The sequence below is a fragment of the Kogia breviceps genome, chromosome 1 (genome assembly GCF_026419965.1).
Source record: "Kogia breviceps isolate mKogBre1 chromosome 1, mKogBre1 haplotype 1, whole genome shotgun sequence".
NCBI classification, from domain to species: Eukaryota; Metazoa; Chordata; class Mammalia; order Artiodactyla; family Physeteridae; genus Kogia; species Kogia breviceps.
This window is the reverse complement of record NC_081310.1, coordinates 172131652-172152044: the sequence shown is the minus strand read 5'-3', so window position 1 is coordinate 172152044 and position 20393 is coordinate 172131652. Positions and strand designations below refer to the sequence as shown.

At 55.4% G+C, this 20393-nt stretch overlaps 1 protein-coding gene across 2 annotated transcripts in view; it reads right to left on the bottom strand.

The window, feature by feature from the left end:
- Nucleotides 1–132: 132 nt before the first annotated feature.
- The window catches only part of EPHA10 (EPH receptor A10), a 42117-nt gene continuing 21856 nt past the window's right edge, over nucleotides 133–20393 (bottom strand). The window contains exons 6-17 of one of the 2 annotated variants that reach the window (XM_059081203.2): nucleotides 17065–17198; nucleotides 14496–14667; nucleotides 10408–10516; nucleotides 6837–6898; nucleotides 6564–6689; nucleotides 5303–5488; nucleotides 4780–4841; nucleotides 4338–4541; nucleotides 3928–4077; nucleotides 3518–3711; nucleotides 2718–2873; nucleotides 133–2570 (exon numbers count right to left, since the gene is read on the bottom strand). In XM_059081203.2, coding sequence (XP_058937186.1) covers nucleotides 2456–2570; nucleotides 2718–2873; nucleotides 3518–3711; nucleotides 3928–4077; nucleotides 4338–4541; nucleotides 4780–4841; nucleotides 5303–5488; nucleotides 6564–6689; nucleotides 6837–6898; nucleotides 10408–10516; nucleotides 14496–14667; nucleotides 17065–17198 — 1670 coding nt within the window. In that variant the 3' untranslated portion in view covers nucleotides 133–2455. The remainder of the gene's footprint in view (nucleotides 2571–2717; nucleotides 2874–3517; nucleotides 3712–3927; nucleotides 4078–4337; nucleotides 4542–4779; nucleotides 4842–5302; nucleotides 5489–6563; nucleotides 6690–6836; nucleotides 6899–10407; nucleotides 10517–14495; nucleotides 14668–17064; nucleotides 17199–20393) is intronic. The other variant, XM_067011210.1, reaches the window with a different exon arrangement.

The window sequence follows — 20393 nt, the reverse complement described above, 5'->3', positions numbered from 1 at the left end:
GTGAAGGTGTCTCTTGCCCAGAGATCTCAGACACACACTTTGGAGACCCCTGTGGTGGGGCAGGGGGCCGTGAAACCCTCCCACACAAGTTACTTAACAGTTAAGCAACTGTCACGGACAGAGGCACCATATACCACAGACAAGTTTTTAATTACTTTGTCCTGCATATAGAACCCAAGAACTATAAAAACACCTCCAGAATTAGTCAAAGGAACCACTTCCCCCCCACCAACCAGCCCCTTCCCTCCCTGGATGGGCTCAGATATGGGTGCTGGGGGGTTGCAGGCCACCTCTCTCTATCCAGTGAATAAGGTCCATATAAAAATAGATCTGTAGAGGGCTCCCAGGGAGCCATCAGCCTGCATCTTGCCGGCACCTGTGCAGGGCTGAGGCCTGGGACCCATCAGGATGCTGGGACCTCACTCCGCAGTGGAAGGGAGGTCTACCCTGGACACCGAAGTCCTGCCAACACAGCCAGGGGACTCTGCAGAACAGCGGGGGGAGGGGGAGGGGACTCTGACCTTCAGGGCATGACTGATGTAGCTGGAGATGGGAATGAGGCTCCCTCCACAGGATGCTGGTATGTCCTTTCCAGACTTCCCTCGGGGCAGAGCCTGGAAGGCACCGGCAAGGGACCCTCCAGCTCTGTCAAAGGTAGAAGCAATATCTCCGCCTCCTCTAGCACCCCCGCAGGACACTGAGCTGAGGCAGGTGTTCAGGAGATGCACAGCGGGGGTGGGGGCGGAATGAGGCCAAAGGCACTGCTGAGAGGCACCGTCCCCCACCACGGAGCACTCCCCAAAGACGTGCTGCATCTCCCACCCTCCAGGCTCCTTCTCATGCTGGCCCCTCTGCTTGGACTCCTCCTGTCCTAGGCCCTCCATCTTGGCCTGCGGAAAACTCCACCAACCCTAAGGAAAGAGTCCTCCCCCCGCGGCTCCAAGGCCCTGTTCAATGGATGCATCAGACTCTCAGCCAAGGAACCTTTCCAGACACCCCTCCATATACACACATCAGGAGTGTCCGGTCCACAGGCCCCAAGGTCTCCCGTGGGGGATGTGTAGTAGTAGTTCTTGGAGCCTGAGTTCACCTCCCCGCCTTGTCTGGGCCCTCCAAGGGCCGGCTGTGTCTCCTTCACCCCTTCCTGTAGCCCTCGTCTCCTTCCCACCCCATCCCACACGACCCACACGCAGTCAAACCCACAGCAGGCATAGGTCAGGGGTGACCCTATCCAGACCCAGTTGCCTTCCTTCTGTGCCACGAAGGCTCTGGCCTCACGATCACCCCCGCCTCTGGGAAGCCTTCCTGCATAAGGAACTCTGGACTCGGCTCAGTGCAACTACTTCTGCCAAGGCCCCACAGAAGAGGGGCCAGAGGGAGGAGGTACTCCACGGGAGGCTGGGTGCAGGGGCTGGAGCCTGCAAGAGGGGGTCACCTCAGAGTACCCCTGGGCTGCCTCAGGAAAGAGTGTTGGTGACACAGGGCGGGACCAAGGACTCTCTCCAGAGCCAACCTCGGCTCTGGATCAGGAGTTGGGCACATGGGTTCCACCCCAGCTCCGGCCCCGACTCCTCACTAGGTCTTGTTTTCCCCACCTGTACGGTAAGGGTTGGACCAGCCTGTTAGAGAGAGGAGCTCCGTCTCTGAGAGTCACGTCTTCATCACCCCCCAAGGCTGGGGAGCAAAGCTCTTGGGGCCCTGGGGAGAAAACTTCTCTCCTCATGCTCTTCCCAGACGTCCTGGCCGGTGAGTTTTATAAAAGGAAAGCAAAGGGGGTGGGGGGCACCTAGTGGGGCTTCAGGGGAACACCGGGACCCTCACCCTCACTCTGAATGGTCAGCCCAAGGGTGGGGGAAGCAGAAATCAGCTCCTAAGTCCGGGGCCCTCGGGGTCCAGCCCCTGAGCTCAGCACCACCTTTGCCTGCCTGGGCCTCAGGACCAGTGTCCAGACAGGGCCCAGCTGGAATACAGGGAGCTGAGGCCCCATGGCCCATCAGGACTGGCGGCCAGGCAGCTGTGGTCACTAACAGGAGCCCGTCCATCAGGGACCTGTACTGCCTGCTGACCAATGGTCTGTGGGAAAGTGGGGTACCCTTTGGGGTGGGCCCCAGACCCCAGAGGGTATGGAAGACAGAAGGGCATGAATCGGGCCATTTAAAGCTATGTCTTCCTCCCTGCCCCATGCCCGCCTTGGTCTCTGAGACCCTGCATTTCCTCCCACTGTTATCTCAGGGATCCTCCCCAGGATTTGAATCTTTTTTCCAGGGGGACTGAGTCAGCCAAGGTGCTCAGACTGGGGGAAATGGGGGAAGAAGGCAGGAAAATGGGGGAAACCGGGGCTCCACACAAGCTCTGGGAGCTCACTTCCGCACGGGTGGAGTGCAGCTGGCGGGGGTCCTGGGCAAGGCTGGGGGCTGGAGCCCCCCGTGGTCCTGGCCTGGAAGAGTGGGGCCGCTCACACCTGCACCCCCCGGCCCTGCAGCTGGAGCACCCGGGCCCGTAGGGCACTGATCCCACCGAGGAGGTCCTCCTGGTGTTCCACCGATGAGATGCCCAGGCTCACCAGGTCCCTACGAAGAAGGGCGGGTCAGACCCAGCTGGCTCTCCCCCACCTTCTGCTGTCTCTCCCCCCGCCCGCCCGGCCAGGGAACCGGAATCAGGACCGGCTGGGCCTCCCATGTTGGCAGGGGCAGGGCCCCCAGGCCCCTTAGACTCACTGGGCAGTCATGGCGGCCACAGCCTCCAGGCTCCCATAGCCGGCGGCAGCGAAGCTGTCCTTGTAGCGGCCCAGGTCCAGGGCCTCCAGCCACGCGCCCACGGAGCCAAAGGAGGGGAAGGTGGAGAAGGCACGGTCCGCCAGGGGCGTGGGAGGCCTGGGGAGCAGAGGAACAGGGGTCAGTCGACAGCAGGGACCTGGGGCCCAGGCCCGGTCACTCTCCTGAGGAGAGGCCGTCTGAGAACGGACGGGAGAAGGGGAAGATGGCCGAGCCCTACGACAGGCCTGGCTCACACAGGGTTCTAGGTATTCTCAGAGCAGGCGAGGGTTCACGATGCTCAGGCTGGAGGAGACTGAGCTGCACAGGAGCCAGGTAAAGGCACCGGGAGTATCTGGAACAGTCTTGGGTAGGATGCACCTCGCAGAGTTTGGGAAGTGACTGGTATTGGGGACAACTAACACTAATTTCACTTATTTATTGGAACTACAGATATGTCAGGACCATTACCACATTTATGTATGTGGTCACTGTACCTGGGATACGTGGGGCAAAACCCAGGACAAGCAGAAGTGACTAAGATGAAACGTTATAGATCCACCTGAGGCAGGTGGGAGCATTAGATCTATCCGGGGTGCCTGCGTGAGTAGTCGTACCTGGACTGGTGGGGGAGGACAGGTGGGGCAGCTGTGCTTGTACATGGTGGCGGGGGGGCATTCGTGGACAGGTGAGAGTTCTGCTACGTCTGGTATGGTTGGAGATACACGGGAATGCACCGGGGACAAGCGAGGTGACAGCGGTACCTGGCACAGGTAGCGTCGGCACACTTCGGGGGTTCCGGATCCTGCACCATCTTGCTCAGGAGGCCATGGAGCTGGCAGAACCTGGGCCGCTCACCTGGGTCCTTTTGCCAGCAGTCAAGCATCAGTCGGTGCAGGGGGGCGGGGCAGTGCCTGGGGGGTGGCAGCCGGAAGCCATCCTCCACGGCTTTGATCACCTAGGCCATGGGGGCGGCGGGCAGACAGGAGGTTTTAGGTCCCCCAATCCACACACTCACCCCATCCCGAGCAAGGCTCAAGTGGTGACCAGGCAGGACTGGAAGCAAGCAGACAGTGAAGAGGGGCCTGGGGCTAACAGGTCAAGGGTCAATGGGCAGAGGTCAGGGGGCAACAGGGTCAGAAGGCAAGGAGCAGAAGCCACGGGTGTCACTCACGTCGTGGCCAGACATGTCCCAGTAGGGCCGCTCCCCAAAGGCCATCACCTCCCACATGACGACGCCGAAGCTCCAAACATCGCTGGCGGAGCTGAAGTGGCCAAACTGAAGCGTCTCGGGGGCGGCCCACAGTGCTGGGCTCCGGCCGCTCTGCAGGCAGGCGGGCAGGTCAGGGGCAGAAGGGGACCAGGTCACAGCCAGCGTTCCCCACCTGCAGAGCCACAGATCCAGCCCCACCTGCCGTCTCCCCGGCTGCTCATCTAGGGAAGGCCCACAGGCTGGCCGCAGGCGAGGCCCACGCTGGCACGGACAACTGGATGGAGGGTCAGGAGTGACCCTGACACAGCCCGAAAGGGGGATGTGGGGAGATGGGGGCTCCGGGGCAGTTTGCCGAGGGAAGGGCTCCTCACCATGGTGGTGTAGACAGCCTCTGCTCGGTCCCGAGGTCCCCGCCCAAAGCCGGAGATCTTGCAGATGAGGTCGCTGCTGACCAGCACCCGGCGGGCCGCCAGGCCCCGGTGGACGTAGCCCATTTCCGACAGATACTTCATGGCCGACGCCAGGCCGGGCAGCAGCCCCATCAGTTGTACAGCCACCAGCTGGCCCTCATGCCGCTGTGAGAGAGGAGGAGAGCGAGGCCAGGCTGCACTCTCGCTTCCCCTGTTGCTGGGTGACCCCAGGGAAGTCAACTGGCCCTCTCTGGCCTTCAGTTTGCCATGTGACCTGCCAGGTCTGCCTGGCCAGTTGGCATCTTTATAGGGAACGAGGCCAACCCCAAGTCCCACCAAAGGGAAAAGTGAGGGACCAAGAATATCATGGTCATCAGTACCCCTCAGGGCCCGGGCCACTCACCCTGAGGAAGCCGTCCAGGGCCCCATGGCTCATGTACTCAGTGACGATCATCAAGGTGCTTCCTGTACCCAGGGAGGGGAACACACGCTAGGGTGCCTGCTGCCCTCTGGGAGCACATGTGCTCCCCCACCTGGGCCCCAGACCCCGCCAAGATGGCCAGAACCAAGGCCAAGCTCCCTGAGTCTTGCCACCCTCCTGCCCAGCCCAGGACCCTCTGTGCGGAAGAACAAAAGAAGTGTCATCTGAGGGGAACAAAGGCCAAGGTGAGGATCTGCACCAAGTTAGCTGAGGGCGATCACTGAAGGTCCAAGTGATCCAACCCCACCGAGTGTCACCACACGCCCAAAGATCACGCAGGGTCCGAGAGGCCACCCAGAGTCAGCGAAGGAGAGCTGAGCCCTTCCCTCCATGGTGGGCAGCATCAGGGCTCCCTCTCATGACTGAGCAGAGGGCCTGGGGGCACGGCACACCTCCCCCTCCCAGCCCACCATCTCCTCCCACACTGGTGGAGCGCGGGCCCTACCTCGGGTGACGACGCCCTCCAGCCGCACCACATGGCTGTGGTCGAACTGGCCCAAGGTGAGGGCCTCGGCCAGGAAGCTGAGCCTCTGCAAGTCGGAGCAGCCCTCCCTCAGCGTGTGCACGGCCACGGGGAGCTCCTGGCGGCCCGGAAGCTGCAGGCAGCCAAAGCACAGCTCCCCAAACCGCCCTGGGGGGAAAGAGCACCTCAGACTCCCCCACCAAGGCCGCCCCCTCGGCCAACCTGGGCAGGGCGAGCCGAGGAGAAAGCAGCTTCTGGATCCTGGGCCGTTTCCGGCCTGGGACTCGGGTCTCCTGATTTCAAATCCTGGTAAACTGAGTACCAGCCGTGTGACGTGGGCTTCTGCTCTTTCCCTCTTTTGGCCCCAGTGTTCTCCTCTGTGAAATGGGGAGTCCTCCCTGCCTGCTTCGGCGGGAAATTCCAAAGCCTCAAAGAGAGGACACCGCACATGCCAGCACGTCAGAGGCCCAGGGTGACCCAGGAAGGGTAACGATGACATCTACTCCGCCACGCTGCCCCTTTCTGGTCTCTACCCAGCGAGTCTGCTGACAGTGCCAGGAAGAGTGTCAGGCTCCTGGTGAAAGCACTGCCTTAGTGCAGGGGCTGAGGGTTTGCAGACAGGAAAAATGGAAGCGAGGGGACTGACCGTTAGAGAGCACGCACCCACTGGGAACCCGGCCCTGGGCTGAGTGCTGGAAAGCCCCCACATCAGCTCTGTCTGAGGCAAATATCGTGCCCATTTAACAGATGAGAAACTGAGGCTCAAAGCAGAAGAGGGATGTACCCCTGGTCACACAGCTGGTCAGTGGTAGAAGCAGGACTAGAACTCAGGTATGCCTGGTCCCCAAGCTTGCAGAGGCCCCTCCCCATCGTCCCTTGAAGGCCTGGGACCAAACTTCTGCCAGTGGCAGTCTGCAGAGCCAGCTCTGAAAGGGCCTGAATGGAGAGAATTCTGACCTTGGGGACAGGCAAAGGGTAGGAAGGCATGGTCACAGACTCCTCTGCCACCTCCTTCCCTGGATCCTGGTGGACGGAGGTCCAGCTTGCTGTGGAGGGGGCGCTTCCTGGACAGGGTGGGGACTGGGTAGAGGCGGGGCCTCCAGAAATGAGGGCGGGACTTGGGTGTGGAGGCGGGCTTACAGGATAGAGGCAGGTGGGGTGAAGGAGGGGCTTCTAGAGAGGGCTGGGAGGGGGTGGAGGCGGGGCTTCCCAACGAACAAGTCTTCCGGGGTGCCTAGCTTGCCTGTTCCAAGGCTCCTCTCCAGCGTGACGCTTTTCGCATCCAGCTCCTTGGCAAACAGATGAACAGCCAGCAGCAGGTCCCCACAGCTCTGGGGATCCACGAATGTGCGGCGCGTTGGGACTTTGACTGGGAACGCAGGGAAAGAGAGGGAGGTGAGACAAGGGGCTTCCACGACTGGAGGAGTGGGGGTTATGCAATGGCAGCAAGGAAGAGGGTTGAGGGGTAAGGTAGGGTGGTGCCCGCCCCGCCCCGCATCAGGCCCAGAAAACTCACAGTGGAAATACAGCTCCTCCTCATCATGGGCGTCCCGACCTCCTTTGCCGTAGCTGCAGGTCCTGGGGCAGGGGGTTGTGGGTCGGGGGGTCCGTAGTCATTCTTTGAGCCAGGCTGTCCCAGCCCTTCCCATCTCACCAGTACCCAGGGCGGTACCTCTCTGTCCCTCCAAAAGGATAAGGTCTGTGCCCCAGGGGAGGTGCCTTCTTGTCCTGCTGGTCTGAAAGCTTCTCCCCACATCACACATAGAACCCTAGCCCCAGACCTAACCCCTCACCCGCCTCTGCACTCCTAGTTATTTTCACTTTGAGACACAGTGTATTCTTGCAACTCCAGAGGCACCCAAATCCATGCCCTGACTTCAAGCCCAAGCTGCTCCCCTGCCTACAGCTGAACAAAACAGGCAGACCTCGTGTCCAGGGGCAGCTTTCAGTCTAGTCAAGAAAACAAACATTGAGAAGGAACCACAAGCCCACTCACAGGTCCAAGCAGAGAAGGGTGGTGCGCCGTGAGGAACACCTAACAGATGGATCTGACGTGGCCGGGGCCGTCAAGGATGTCTTCCTGAGACAGAGGCAGCCATGGACCAAAGGGCTGCATCGTGATGAACAAAGCCACAGGCTGGCATCTGGGGCCCCCTGAGGCAGGGCCTTGCAGGCCCAGATAAAGACTTTGGTTTTACTCTGGGGGCAGAGGAGAGGCCCCAGAACCCCCTGGGGGGTTTTGAGCCAAGGTTCAACTTGCATTTTAGGAAGATCATCCCCAGCTGCTGCTGTGTCCCCACAGGAGATGGCAGTGGCTCAGGCTATGTGGTGACCATGGACTCGGAGAAAAGAGGACTCAAGTCACATTTAGGTGACAGGGCCACAGGGCTTGGAGACGGCTGGAAGGCAGAAAGGGAGAGGGGGAAGGTTGGAACAACTCGGGTTCCAGCTTGCCCAGCAGGGTGTGGGGTGAACCAGTTACTGAGATGGGGAGTTCTCACTTAGACATTTGAGTTTGCAGGGCCTCTGGTAAAAGCAGGGACGATCAATGAGCAGGAAGTTAGCTATGCGTGTGTCTGGAGTCTGGCAGAGAAGTGTGCTCTGGAGGTACAAGTTCTGGAGCTGGGGGCGTTGCCCAGGGAGAGGAGGGAGCCTGAGAAATGGGAAGGGAATAAGTCTGAGGACCCCCACCATTTAAAAACTGGGTAGAGGAGAAGGATGCCATGGAGGAGATCATGAAAGAACCACCAGAGAAACTGGAGGGAAACAGAAGGGAGATCGGGGGCGGGGGTGGGGGGAGGTGGCGGGCGATATCACAGGAAGCAAGGAAAGAAAAAGTGGGGCAGAGGAGTGAGGTCACGTGAAGGCTCGAGGAGGAGGGGTTAGGGGAGACTGGAGAGAGATGACCACGTTTCGCTACCAGTGGGAAAGAGGAGGCTGTCCTGTAGTACGGAGTGGTCACGATGGCGGTGGCCAGCATGGGCTCTGGAATCTGACGCGGGGCTCCCTAGGTGGTCCACTCTCTCTCTGTGGGACCGGGTGGCTGGGTTTTCTCTTTAATAAAATCAGGATAAAGACATCCATGCCTGATCACACTGGTGCCAAGAGCTTACTATGCACTAAATAAATGTTAGGATTCCTGAGATGGTAGGAAGTGTAGTCACAGGTAGAAGATCCTGGCCGGGAGAATGGCACCTCCTCTGGAGCAAAAGGAGTGGGAGGATGGATGCAGAGATAGGCAGGTGTGTAGGCTTGGGGGCGAGAAGTTGAGGGGTTAAGGATGCTGTGAAAGAGCAGGTGCAGCAGACACAGCCAAGGCAGCGAGCTGCAAGGACGGGGAGTCTGCAGGGCAAAAGCGGAACTGGTGTCAGTATTTGGGGTGATGGCCAGGTCCACGTCAGGAGATGGGAGAGGGCAGCTGAGATGGAACAGGAGAGAAGGTCCGCAGAAACAAGGGAGTCAAAGAACCCAGAGGCCAAGGGGTGGGGCAGGTCCTCCAATGGCTACTGAAGTCATCCAGCACGGGCACAGGACTTCCATGAATGAGGGGAACACCTGGGAGAGGTAACGAGGGATGAAGGGGGGGCAAGGTTGAGTGGCTGGAGGAGTGGCGGCAGAGAACATGAGAAGCTCCCCCTGGGTGACGCAAGAGGGACTGGGGAGGGAAAGCGGAGGTAAGGAGCCCACTGCGCAGAGTGGATAACGCAGAGACTCTGAGAGGAGGAGACGGCTGAGGGAGGTGATACTGTCTGCAAAGCTGGGACACACGTGCTGGAGATGTGTGCCTCTCTGCCCATCAGCCCTAGACCAGGCAGATTCTCATTTTGGTGCCGTTTGATTCTGAGCAGGTTTTGAAATCCACCCCTGGCTTACTCTGCCTGCTCTAGTGCATCTGTCGCCGAGGAGCTGCTGGGCAGCTGGCCCTGTCCTGTAGAGTATGCCTGAAGAGGCCCTCCTTGCTCACCTCTCTCCCCTTTCCTCCTTCAGCCTCCCAGAGACCCTGAGCTCACAGCCAGGACAAGATGCTCTCAGCTCCTGTCCATTCCCGCTTTTCCAACAGGTCTCATATAAGGACCTTTAAGCTCTGTGAGGAAGGGGATTCTACTCTTGTCCTGCCTTCCTGACTCACCTGGTCCGGGCAGAGCTGGCTCCCAGACTCTCTCCTCCTCAGTCACTTTCTGCACCTTATTCAAGACCAAGCAAACAGTCCCCTCGGGGCCAAGTGAAAGCTCACGGTCCCTCCAGCCCCCAGGCAGTTCCAGGATGCTGACGTGTGGCCCCCCGGGCCAGCCCATTTCTCTCCTTTGCTCCCCCCACTCCAGCCTGTCACATGCAGACTTTCCAGCCCCTCCAGTCTGCTGACCTCAGCCCCAGCCTGGAACCGACCCGGGGTGCCTCTGCATGTGGCAGATTGTGGCCCTGGGGAGAAGGGCAATATATATGCCATGAGATTTCTACTGCATGCCAAAGGGCCGAAATCTTCCCTAAGCCAGACCCAAGCTCCACACCTTTGCCCCTCCTCCCGTCCCCTTTCTCTGCCCACTCTCCCAGCTTCCTTCTGCTGGGGGTTGGGGGTTTCTGGCTTATGAGTTCCCCTCCCTGTTCTCCCTGCGTGTGTGTGTGTGTGTGTGTGTGTGTGTGCGCGCGCGCACACACACAGAGTTTCTGACTTTCTTCCTTTTGCCTGTGTTGAAGGGCCTCCAGATCCCTTGGGGGCAGGGGCTGGGGGCCTCTGAGAACCTCAGGAGGATCCTAATCACACCGGAGCAGCTGGAGCTTGATCCCATCCTCAGCGATGCCTTCTGACATTTAATGAGTTAAGGAGCTAAATCCCCTTCATCCCAGAGCAGCTGAGCTAGCTGCCGTGCTGGCTGCCACGCTGTCGACTGCAGGAGCAGGGGGTCGGGACGGTGGAGGGAGTGCCAGGACCACACCAGCCACGCCTGTATCTACACAGCGGTGTGCTCGCCCGTGCACATCCGCACAGGTGCAAATGCAGATACAGACACTGGTGCCTGTGAGCACATGTGAATGTGCACAGGGACATGGCCCATCAGGCACCATCCAGGCTGGGACCAGCCACCTACCTCCTCCAAATGGCCAGCACGCTCATCACAGAGCCCAGGACGAGGAGGGCTGAGATGGTCACAATGGTGACGACGACTGCGGGGCTCTGGTCCTTGGACCCCGAGGCAGCTGGGAGGGAAACCACGAGGTTGAGAGAGGCAGAGGACCAGGCTCCCGGGGAAGCTCCAGGACAGACTCCTGTCCTCACCCCACAGCACCTCCGCACTCGGCCCGGCCTCCCGGCGGCAAGGGACCAAGGCAGCCCCACCAGCCACAGTGGCACCTGGAGCTTCCTCCTTTCCCAGCGCAAGGCACTTCCACTGCAGCCCAGCTCTGAGAGAGAGGAGCAGGCATCCAGACAGGCAGGCCCTGGACTCCCGTTTTGCCTTTCTGAGGCACAATGAAGGTAGCACTGCAGGGGGATGGCCTCTCATCCACGCTCCCCAGCCCCAATCCAGAACTGTCACCAGCAATAATGATGAGTTAACATTTAACGCGCACTTGCTCCATTCAAGACTAAGTGATCCAAGCCAGTAGCGTGTTCCTGTTTCCTTCCATTTTATAGCTGAGGAAACTGACACTGAGAAAAGTTGTGTAATTTGCCCAAGGTCACACAGCTAACAAACAGTGAACCTAAGATTCGAACCTGATTCCTAAAGCCTTTGCTTTGAACTGTTTCCCCAGGGGAAGAGCCAGGCTCTCAGCCCCATCCATCCATCCATCCAACCATCCATCCATCCGACATGTGTGCCAGGCTGGCACTAGTTCTGGGGAGATAGCAAAGGATGAGCCCAAATCCCTGCTCTGGAGGGGTGTACCGACCAGTGCGGGAGACAGAAATGAAAAATCTTAACTGTAGAACGAAAAAAAGAAAGAGAGACATGAGCAGAGCTGAGCAGAGGCATAATAATTTCTTCCTAAAGCCAGTGAGGAAGGTTTGCAGAAAAGGCGTCATCTGCACCGGACCTGGAAGACTGAAAGGGTTGTTGATGATGCTTCGATGCACCTGCTGGGTCTGGAAAAAAGCAAGTCATCCCATGTGGCTGGGAAACAGACTGCCTGGAGGCAGAGAAGCAGATGCAAGATATGAAGGTATGAAGCTGGAGTGTGGGAGGGTGAAGGCGACTGGGGGAGGAGACAGAACCGGAAGGTCCCTGAACGCTAGGCCAGGAGTATGAGCCAGGATATCCTGAGGGTGATGGGACGGGACGGGAGCAATAGACAGAGTTCCTGCCCGCAGGGAGAGGAATGAGGGGACCTGCTGGGCCGGGAGCGGGGAGAGAGGGGAGGTGCTTGAGAGAGGTGACAGTTTGGGGTAACTGTCGAGAACGGGGAAAATGCTGCGCAGCCCTGAAGACTAAACTGAGATTAAAAAATGCAACTCTGCAGGCAGCCTCGGCGAGGGACAGAGGAAGACAGCCAAGCCTGGGGACTAGCGGGGCAGGTGCAGCACGATGTCCGGGGAATGAGGGCCGGCAGAGGTGGGGGGCGTTTCTGCCGGGAGAATCTGCGCTCACTGGGGAGAGATGATTGTGGGGACAGGAGGGGCTGAGAGCCTGGGAGATGAGGTCAGATCCCAAGAGCTGCTATTAGGATGTCACAGAGCAAGTGAGGAAGAGGGATAGAAGAGGAAGGGAGAGTTAGAGGCCAACAAGGTCAGGGTCAAAGAGAAGATTTCAGAGCCCACATTTTCAGAGATGGGGAACTGGGTCCAGGGTCCAGCTGGTGGCAGCAGCCGGTGGAGTTGCCAAGGACTATTTGAAATGAAGTATCCATGTGGACGCGGAAACTGAGGATGGAGATAAAAGTGGCTGTGGTCCGCAGCCTCTGAGACGGCCCTCCTGGATTCTCCACCTCCTGGTGTTCCTTCTCCTTGAGTGTGGGCTGAACATAGTCACTTGCTTCTCATGAACAGAATACGACAAAAGTGATGGGATGTCACCTCCATGATTAGGTTACAAGAGACTGGCTTCTGTCTCAGGTGCTCTCTCTCTCTCTCTCTCTCTCTCTCTCTCTCTCTCTCTCTCTCTCTCTCTCTCTCTCTCTCTCTCTCTCTCTCTCGCAGTCTCTGGAAGAATCTAGTTGCTGGTTTATAAATAGCCCTTGGAGAAGCCCAGGAGGCATGCGCCTGCCTCCTGCAAACAGCTAGCAAGAGCCCGAGCAGGGGGGCAGACACCCCCTCCCCACTCCACCCCAGGTAAGCCTGGCTGGCGATGACCGCAGCCCCAGAGGACACCTTGATTGCAGCCTGTGGGAGACCTGAGACAGGTGGCACCCGGCTAAGCCTTGCCCATATTCCTGACCCAAGGAAACCATGAGGTAATTAATGCCTGTTGTTTTTGGCCGCTGAGTTTTGGGGTAATTTGCTACACAGCAACGGATAACTAATACAGCGGTGAAGCATGGTCCTTCCTCGTGATCCTGATTTGGGGTCACAGCTCACTGGAAAAAGTACTCCGCAGATTGGGGAACCACTCCCCATAGCCAGGGCCACAGCAGAGGAGGCTGGCCGGAAGCTGCGCAGTGTATCTACCAACTGAGAAGCACCAAACTAAGGGAAGTCATCAGCCCTCTTCAGCTACTGGCTCCCAGCTCCTGCCCTCCGCCACACCCACTCCAGCCAAGCCCGCGAGCCTTTGTTCTGATGGCTTCCTCTATCCAAAATGCCTTCCCTGCCCACTTCCACACACTCAGACGTTCCCCAGCCTTCAAGACACAGCTCTAATCTCTTGCCAGCACCTGGCCGAGGTCTGGCAGAGACAGGCATTCGAGCAAGAAGTGCTGTTTCCTTTCCCAGAACTCAAACTCCCTCAACATTTTATCTCCACCTCCCTTTGGGCTCAGAACTCTTTCTATCTTGGATTAGACTCATGTAGCAGGTTGGAAAGAATTATTATCTTGACAGCTGGTGCCAGGATGCCTCTTAGGGGGAACTGCCTTTGTCCGGGAAAATACTTTCGTGAGCTGCTCGGGGTAGATAGAGGTGAGATCCTGCGGGCTGGGTTAGCAGCAGGAGAACAACAAAAGAGAGCGCTAAATGCTCTGCACGCATCAGGAGCGGGAACTGGGGGTGGGTGGGGAGAAGAGGAACCAGGGGAGGGAAGCCAAGGGAGGAGGGGCTAGCGCCATACCATGCCGAAGAGCTGGAGCTGCTTCAGGATTGGGAATATCTGATGTTCAACTTTTGTTGTGCTTTGTTTTGATAAGAGCTTTATTGAGAAATTATTCTCATACCATACAATTCACCCATTGAGAGTGTACAATTCTCCTGGTGCTTTTTTGTTTGTTTTTGGCCGCACTACGCAGCTCATGAGGTCTTAGTTCCCTGACCAGGGATTGAACCCGGGCCCTGGCAATGAAAGTGCCGAATCCTAACCACTTCTCCTGGTGCTTTGTTTTGTTTACCGCTGCAGGTGCCAATCGCTTCACGTGCCCCAACCCTCAGGGAAGGTTGGATGCTAGGATGATAGATGTCAGGGCCTGGCAGTCCAGAGGGTGAGCTGGGCCTCACCCCCTCTGCTTTCACACTGTGAGGCCTAGTGGGAAGACAGACGGGGCCCACGTTGGAGTCTGTATCATGGCAGAGACAAAGCAGCAGGATGGGAACAAGAATTTAGCGGTCCAGGGCAAGAAGTGACCAGGAGACAAAAATTTCTCCCAAGAAAAGAGAAGAATCTTGGAGAGGGCACAGGATGTTTCCACAAGACATGGGAGGTCCCGACAGGCAGGGAGACACCAGCTGAGACCTGGCTTATAGCTGTTCATGGGCCCCTCCCCTGTGAGTTCCTCCAGGACAGGTACCCAATCTAAGCCACTAGTTGCTGGATTCCAAATTCATGCTTTTCTTTTTTTGGCCACACTGAGCAGCACATGGGATCTTAGTTCCCCGACCAGTTCCACCGTGCCCCCTGCAGTAGAATCGCAAAGTCTTAACCACTGAACCGCCAGGGAAGTGCAACCAAATTCGTCCATTAATTAGGTTGTGACTGAACTGTTCTGCAGGTTCCCTTAATTGCACAGATAACCCCCCCCCACACACACACACCCCCGTTTGCCTCCCTGCTGCAGCCCCGGGCTGGGTTTTCTCTTCACTTGACACATCACTTACCCTCCCCCGGGGTCTGCACTTCAATGCTGGGGTTGAAGCTCTGGGTCTCCCAGGAGGGCCCCGGGGAAGCCGCCCGGATCTGAAAGACGTAGCGGGTAGCTGGCTTGAGGTTGGTGACGGTGACCGCAGGCTCCCCTGTCTTCACCGTGGAGTACGTCTGCTCACTCTGACCCTGGGGAGGGACCGAGAAGTGAGGCCCAGACCCAGGGCTGGCCCCACGCTCCTGGGGGAGTGTCAGGGGAGAGAAGTAGGAGCAGCCTGGCCTGGTGGAATAACTCCACTTGTCTTGAGGAGATCCCACAGCTTTCTTCCACAGGATCACCAGCCCCTTTCTCCACCGCGAGCTCCCACCCATACTCGGTGGTACTTGTAGCTGAGAACAGCCCCACCTCCAAGTAAGAGAAACATTAGAGAAGATGCCGGCCTTCATAGGGATGCTAGGGTGAAGGGCATCAGGGCCTGGCAGTCCAGAGGGTGAGCTGCACCTGACCCCTCAGAGGAAAGAAGACGACAATGAGGCCTGACGCCTGCTCGGCCCTTGTCGGATCACACAGCTTTTCCTGCCCCTTGGCATCGAACTTTCACCATGTCCTGCAAGGCATGGATTCACAGATAAGGAATCGGGCTCAGAGGGGTAGAGAGGCTCTCCCACAGCCCCTGGCAATGGTCCACTCACTGCCGCTGCTGGGCTAGACCCTATAGGAGCCAACTTCCTGCAGTCCTCACAGCAGCATTCCTGTCTCCTTTAACAGGTGAGGCTCACATCAAAGAAGGGTTGGGGTGACACCTTCTCGATTCCTTCAGGTCCCGTGCTCTGTGCTCTACATCATCCTGCCCCCAAGACATCTGATAATGGTACCTGCTGGACATGCTACCATTATTTTGTCTCTGCCCACGCCCCCTTATTAGAGCCCCTGCCACACTCACAGCCCCCAGAGGTACACTTCCCCTATACCTGTGGCCCCAGTTCTAGGGCCATGGTATTCAGGAATCAGGGAGGACTCTGACCCGAGCTGGGCCAATCAGAATCTCCCTTCTGGGCATTTGAACCAACCACTGAAAGACAGTGCAGTGACTGCATGACCTATGAGACAGGACAGGCTCAGGGCGGGGAGGGGGAAAGGGGCGAGGCTGCCAGCCTCGGCAGCTGCCAGGTGCCAGCAGCAAGGCCCCTGCAGAGGAGGTGGAGCTGGTGCACAGAGAGGAGTCGGCATGAGGAGCTCGTGACACCAGCCACACTTCTGGTCATTGGGCTCCATGAGACGTTCCTTTCAAACACAGCCCCTTTTGTACTGGCTCCTCTTTTCAAGGGTTTTTGTTCCCAGCAACTTCAGACTCCTAAGGGCCTGGAAGCATCTACGCAGCTCAGTGCTGGGACTGTATCTATGCTGTGACCCCCAAGTGTCAGTTCAATGAGCCCTTTGTAAACAACCGCTGCGTGCCTAGCTCCTTCCCAGTGACCTGCGCTGTGGTCTCCTAGACATTAGGGATCCCCAGAGCTCCTCCCTGACTTCTCTTCTCACTCAGGCCCCCCTCCCTCGGTCATCCCTTCTGGTCCCTTGGCTTCAGCTACTATCTCTATGCTGAAAGCCCCCAACTTTCTCTTTCTCTCTCTGTCTTTCTCCCTCTCTCTCAACTCACAGCTCTCCAGACTTCTCCTATTCAAAAACTTTGACCGATTCAGCAAAGAACTCCCTGGAGTCACTGAGGAGGGAGTGAAGTCCTGACACACGTAGTGCTAAGTTGAAAGCAAGGTTTCGCTTTAATGAAAACAATTGGCACCAAGGTGAGAAACAGTTTAACTGCAGATTACATGTCAAATGCAAACAGTTTGAATTTAAATTCATAAGTTTATTAACTTATGCGGAAAAGAGACAGTGGATCTGGATGTAACTCCACTTGTCAAGCCATGGTTGAGATACAACCATAGATGACAACAGATACAAGAGGTCAGCAAAAATCAGCAAGAAGTATCCTGTGGGAACCAACTGGCGATACGGAGTTTACAATAAGGAGTGCTGTATATTTTCTATTCTTATTTGTAAATGATGGTTACACACTCCTCACATCAGCAAAATTATACTAATAATGCGTACATTCATTGTTCTGCAGAGCTGGCTGCTAAACGTTTACCAACGCGGGGGGTCCCCGTGACCTAGCGATGTGCTCCCACCGTGGGACCTTTCTGTAAAATTTGAAACAATGTATTTCTGCATTCTTTTTCTTAAAAGGATTGCAAATTGTATCTACATGATTCGCCACACAAAATCTGGATCAGCCCCCAGAGAAGGCTTTTTGTCAACTCTAAACACTAGGCAGAAGTGGTGAAAATGGACATGATGACCAGTGATGAACGGAGATGTGGGGAAAGAGGGAGAGCAGTGGGGTCCATGGTGAGGACAGGACAGGAAGAAACCCCGGCTGGGGGGGGCCTGTGGAAATGTTTAGAAAGAAAGTAAGAAGGACTTCTGCTGGGAGGTGCTTATGAAGAAAAAAGGAAGCCAGCGGGTGAGGGGGGCAGATCACAGCCAGGAATGCAGCCCCAGGTCCCTCCCAGACCCCGACTCACCTTCTCATAGTATCTAATCTCATACTCCGTGCCGTTGGCCCCAGGAGCTCCAGCGGGGATGGGCTCCCGCCATGACAGGGACACGCTCTGGGGCTCCACTCGGTCCCTGCGGATCTCATCCTCCTCCCATGGTGCTGAAAGTAAGTAATGCAAGGGTCTGGACCCAGATCTGACTGTGGAGCAGGGACAGGGGCTGGAAAGTCTGGACAAGCGGGGATTAGGGGCGGGGATACTGGAGCCACAGAAGCATATGACCAAAGGGGCTGTAGGGCACAGGATGCTCCTGAGGCGCGGGGCTTGAGGGATAGCGTCTTTGAGGGACTAGAGGGAAGGGAGGCCCCTCTCACCCCACAGCTCTCTGCTTCCCTGGCTCCTAGGCGGAAAGCATCAAGCCACGTGCTGCTTGCCCACACCCTCTACTCCAGCATCCCTCATGGTGGCTGGTTCTAATCCCCCAGGCTCTTTCTACACTCTCTGCGGTTTGGAGACATTAGAGAGCACAGAAGGCAGGAAGACAAGCTACTTAACTTCTAATAGTCTGGCCAAGAGGTAATATACTCAACAAACTAGGAATAGAAGGAAACTACCTCAACATAATAAAGGCCATATATGAAAAGCCCACAACTAACATCATACTCAATGGTGAAAAACTGAAAGTTTTCCCTTGAAGATCAGGAATAAGACAAGGATGCCCACGCTTGCCACTTCTATTCAACACAGTACTGAGAGTGCTAGACAGATCAATCAGGCAAGAAAAAGAAATAAAAGGCATCCAGATTGGAAAGGAGGAAGTAAAATGATCTCTCTCCCCAGATGACATAATCTTCTATGTAGAAAACCCCAGGGCTTCCCTGGTGGCACAGTGGTTAAGAATCCACCTGCCAATGCAGGGGACATGGGTTCGGGCCCTGGTCTGGGAAGACCCCACATGCTGTGGAGCAGCTGGGCCCGTGCACCACAGCTGCTGAGCCTGCGCTCTGGGACCCATGAACCACAACGACTGAGCCCGCGTGCCACAACTACTGAAGCCTGTGCACCTAGAGCCCGTGCTCCACAGCAGGAGAGGCCACCACAATGAGAAGCCTGTGCACCGCAACGAAGAGTGGCCCCCGCTCGCCGCAACTAGAGAGAGCCTGTGCGCAGCAACGAAGACCCAACGCAGCCAAAAATAAATTTAAAAAATAAATAAAAGATAAATTTAAAAAATTTTTTTTAATTAAAAAAAAAGAAAACCCCAAAGATTCCACAGAAAACACTGTTAGAACAAATAAACAAATACATCAAAGTTGCTGGATACAAAATCAAATCACAAAATCATTTGCATTTCTACATACTAACAATGAGCAATATGAAATGAAATTAAGTAAACAATCCCACTTACAATAGCATCAAAAAAGATAAAATATTTAGGAATAAACTTAACCAGAAAAGCAAAAGACTTGCACACTGAAAACTACAAGACACTGCTGAAAGAAACTGAAGAAGACACAAATAAACAGAAAGACATCCATATTTATTGGCACTTCCCTGGTGGTCCAGTGGTTAAGAATCTTCCTTCCAATGCAGGGGACGTGGGTTTGATCCCTGTTCGGGGAAGTAAGATCACAAATGCCATGGGGCAACTAAGCCTGCACGCCACAACTACTGAGCCCACACGCCACAACTACAGAGCTCACGTGCTCTGAAGTGCACGTGCCACAACTACAGAGCCTGCACGTCACAACTAGAAAGAAGCCCATGTGCCACAACTAGAGAGGAGCCGGCACACCACAATGAAGAGCCCACGTACTGCAACAAAAGATCCCACGTGCCACAGCTAAGACCCAACACAGCCATAAATAAATAAATAAATAAAATCTGTGTTTAAAAAAAAAAAGACATCCATATTTATGGAGTGTAGACTTAATACTGTCAAAATGTCCATACTGCTGAAAGTGACCTAAAAAAATTCAGTACAATTCCTATCAAAATCCCAATAGCATTTTTTGCAAAAATAAAAAAAAATCTAAAATTCATATGGAATCTCAAAGGACCATGAACAGTCAAAATAATCTTGAGAAAGAGAAGCAAACCTGGAAGCCTCATACTTTTTTACTTCAAAATGTTACAAACTGGGCTTCCCTGGTGGTGCAGTGGTTGAGAGTCTGCCTGCCAATGCAGGGAACATGGGTTCGTGCCCCGGTCTGGGAGGATCCCACATGCCACGGAACGGCTGGGCCCGTGAGCCATGGCTGCTGAGCCTGCGTGTCCAGAGCCTGTGCTCCACAACAGGAGAGGCCACAACAGTGAGAGGCCCATGTACCGCAAAATAAAATAAAATAAAGTAAAATTTATAAACCTACAGTAAACAAAACAGTATGGTACTTGGCATAAAAACAGAACTATAGACCAATGGAACAGAACAGACAGCCCAAAAGTAAACCCTCACATATATGGTCAAATGCTCCTCTACAAGGATGTCAGGGCCACACAATGGGAAAAGGAAAGTATCTTCAACAAATGATGCTGGAGAATTTGATTTTTGTTTTGTTTTGTTTTTTGGCCATACTGTGCAGCATGTGGATCTTAGTTCCCCAACCAGGGATTGAACCCACACCCCCTGCATTGGAAGCACAGAGTCTTAACCACTGGACCACCAGGGAAGTCCCCAGTGCTGGGGAATTTGAATATCCACAGGCAAAAGGATGAATTTGGGCCCTTACCTTCACCACATACAAAAATTAACTCAAAATGAATTAAAGGCCTAAATGTAAGACCTGAAACTATAAAACTCCTAGAAGAAAATATAGAGGAAAATCTTCATGATATTGGATTTGGCAATGATTTCTTGAATATGACACCAAAAGCACAGGCAACAAAAGTGAAAACAGACAAATGGCACTACATCAAACTAAAAACATCTGTACAGTAAAGGAAACAATCAACCGAGTGAAAAAGCAATCTATGGAATGGGGGAATATATTTACTGACCACATATCTGATAAGGGGTTAATATCCAGGATATAAAAAGAACTCCTACAACTCAACAAAACCCCACAAATAACCCAATGGGCAGAGGACTTGAATAAACACTTCTCCAAAGAAGATGTGCAAATGGGCAATAAGCACATGAAAAGATACTCAATATCATTAATCATCAGGGAAATGGAAGTCAAAACCACAATGAGATATCACCTCATACCTGTTAGGATCAAAAACAAACAAACAACAACAGCAGCAAACAAAACAAAACAAACAAACAGAAAATAACAAGTGTTGATGAGGCTATGGAGAAATTGGAATCCTGTGCACTGTTGGTGGGAATGTAAATTGGTGCAGCCACTATGGAA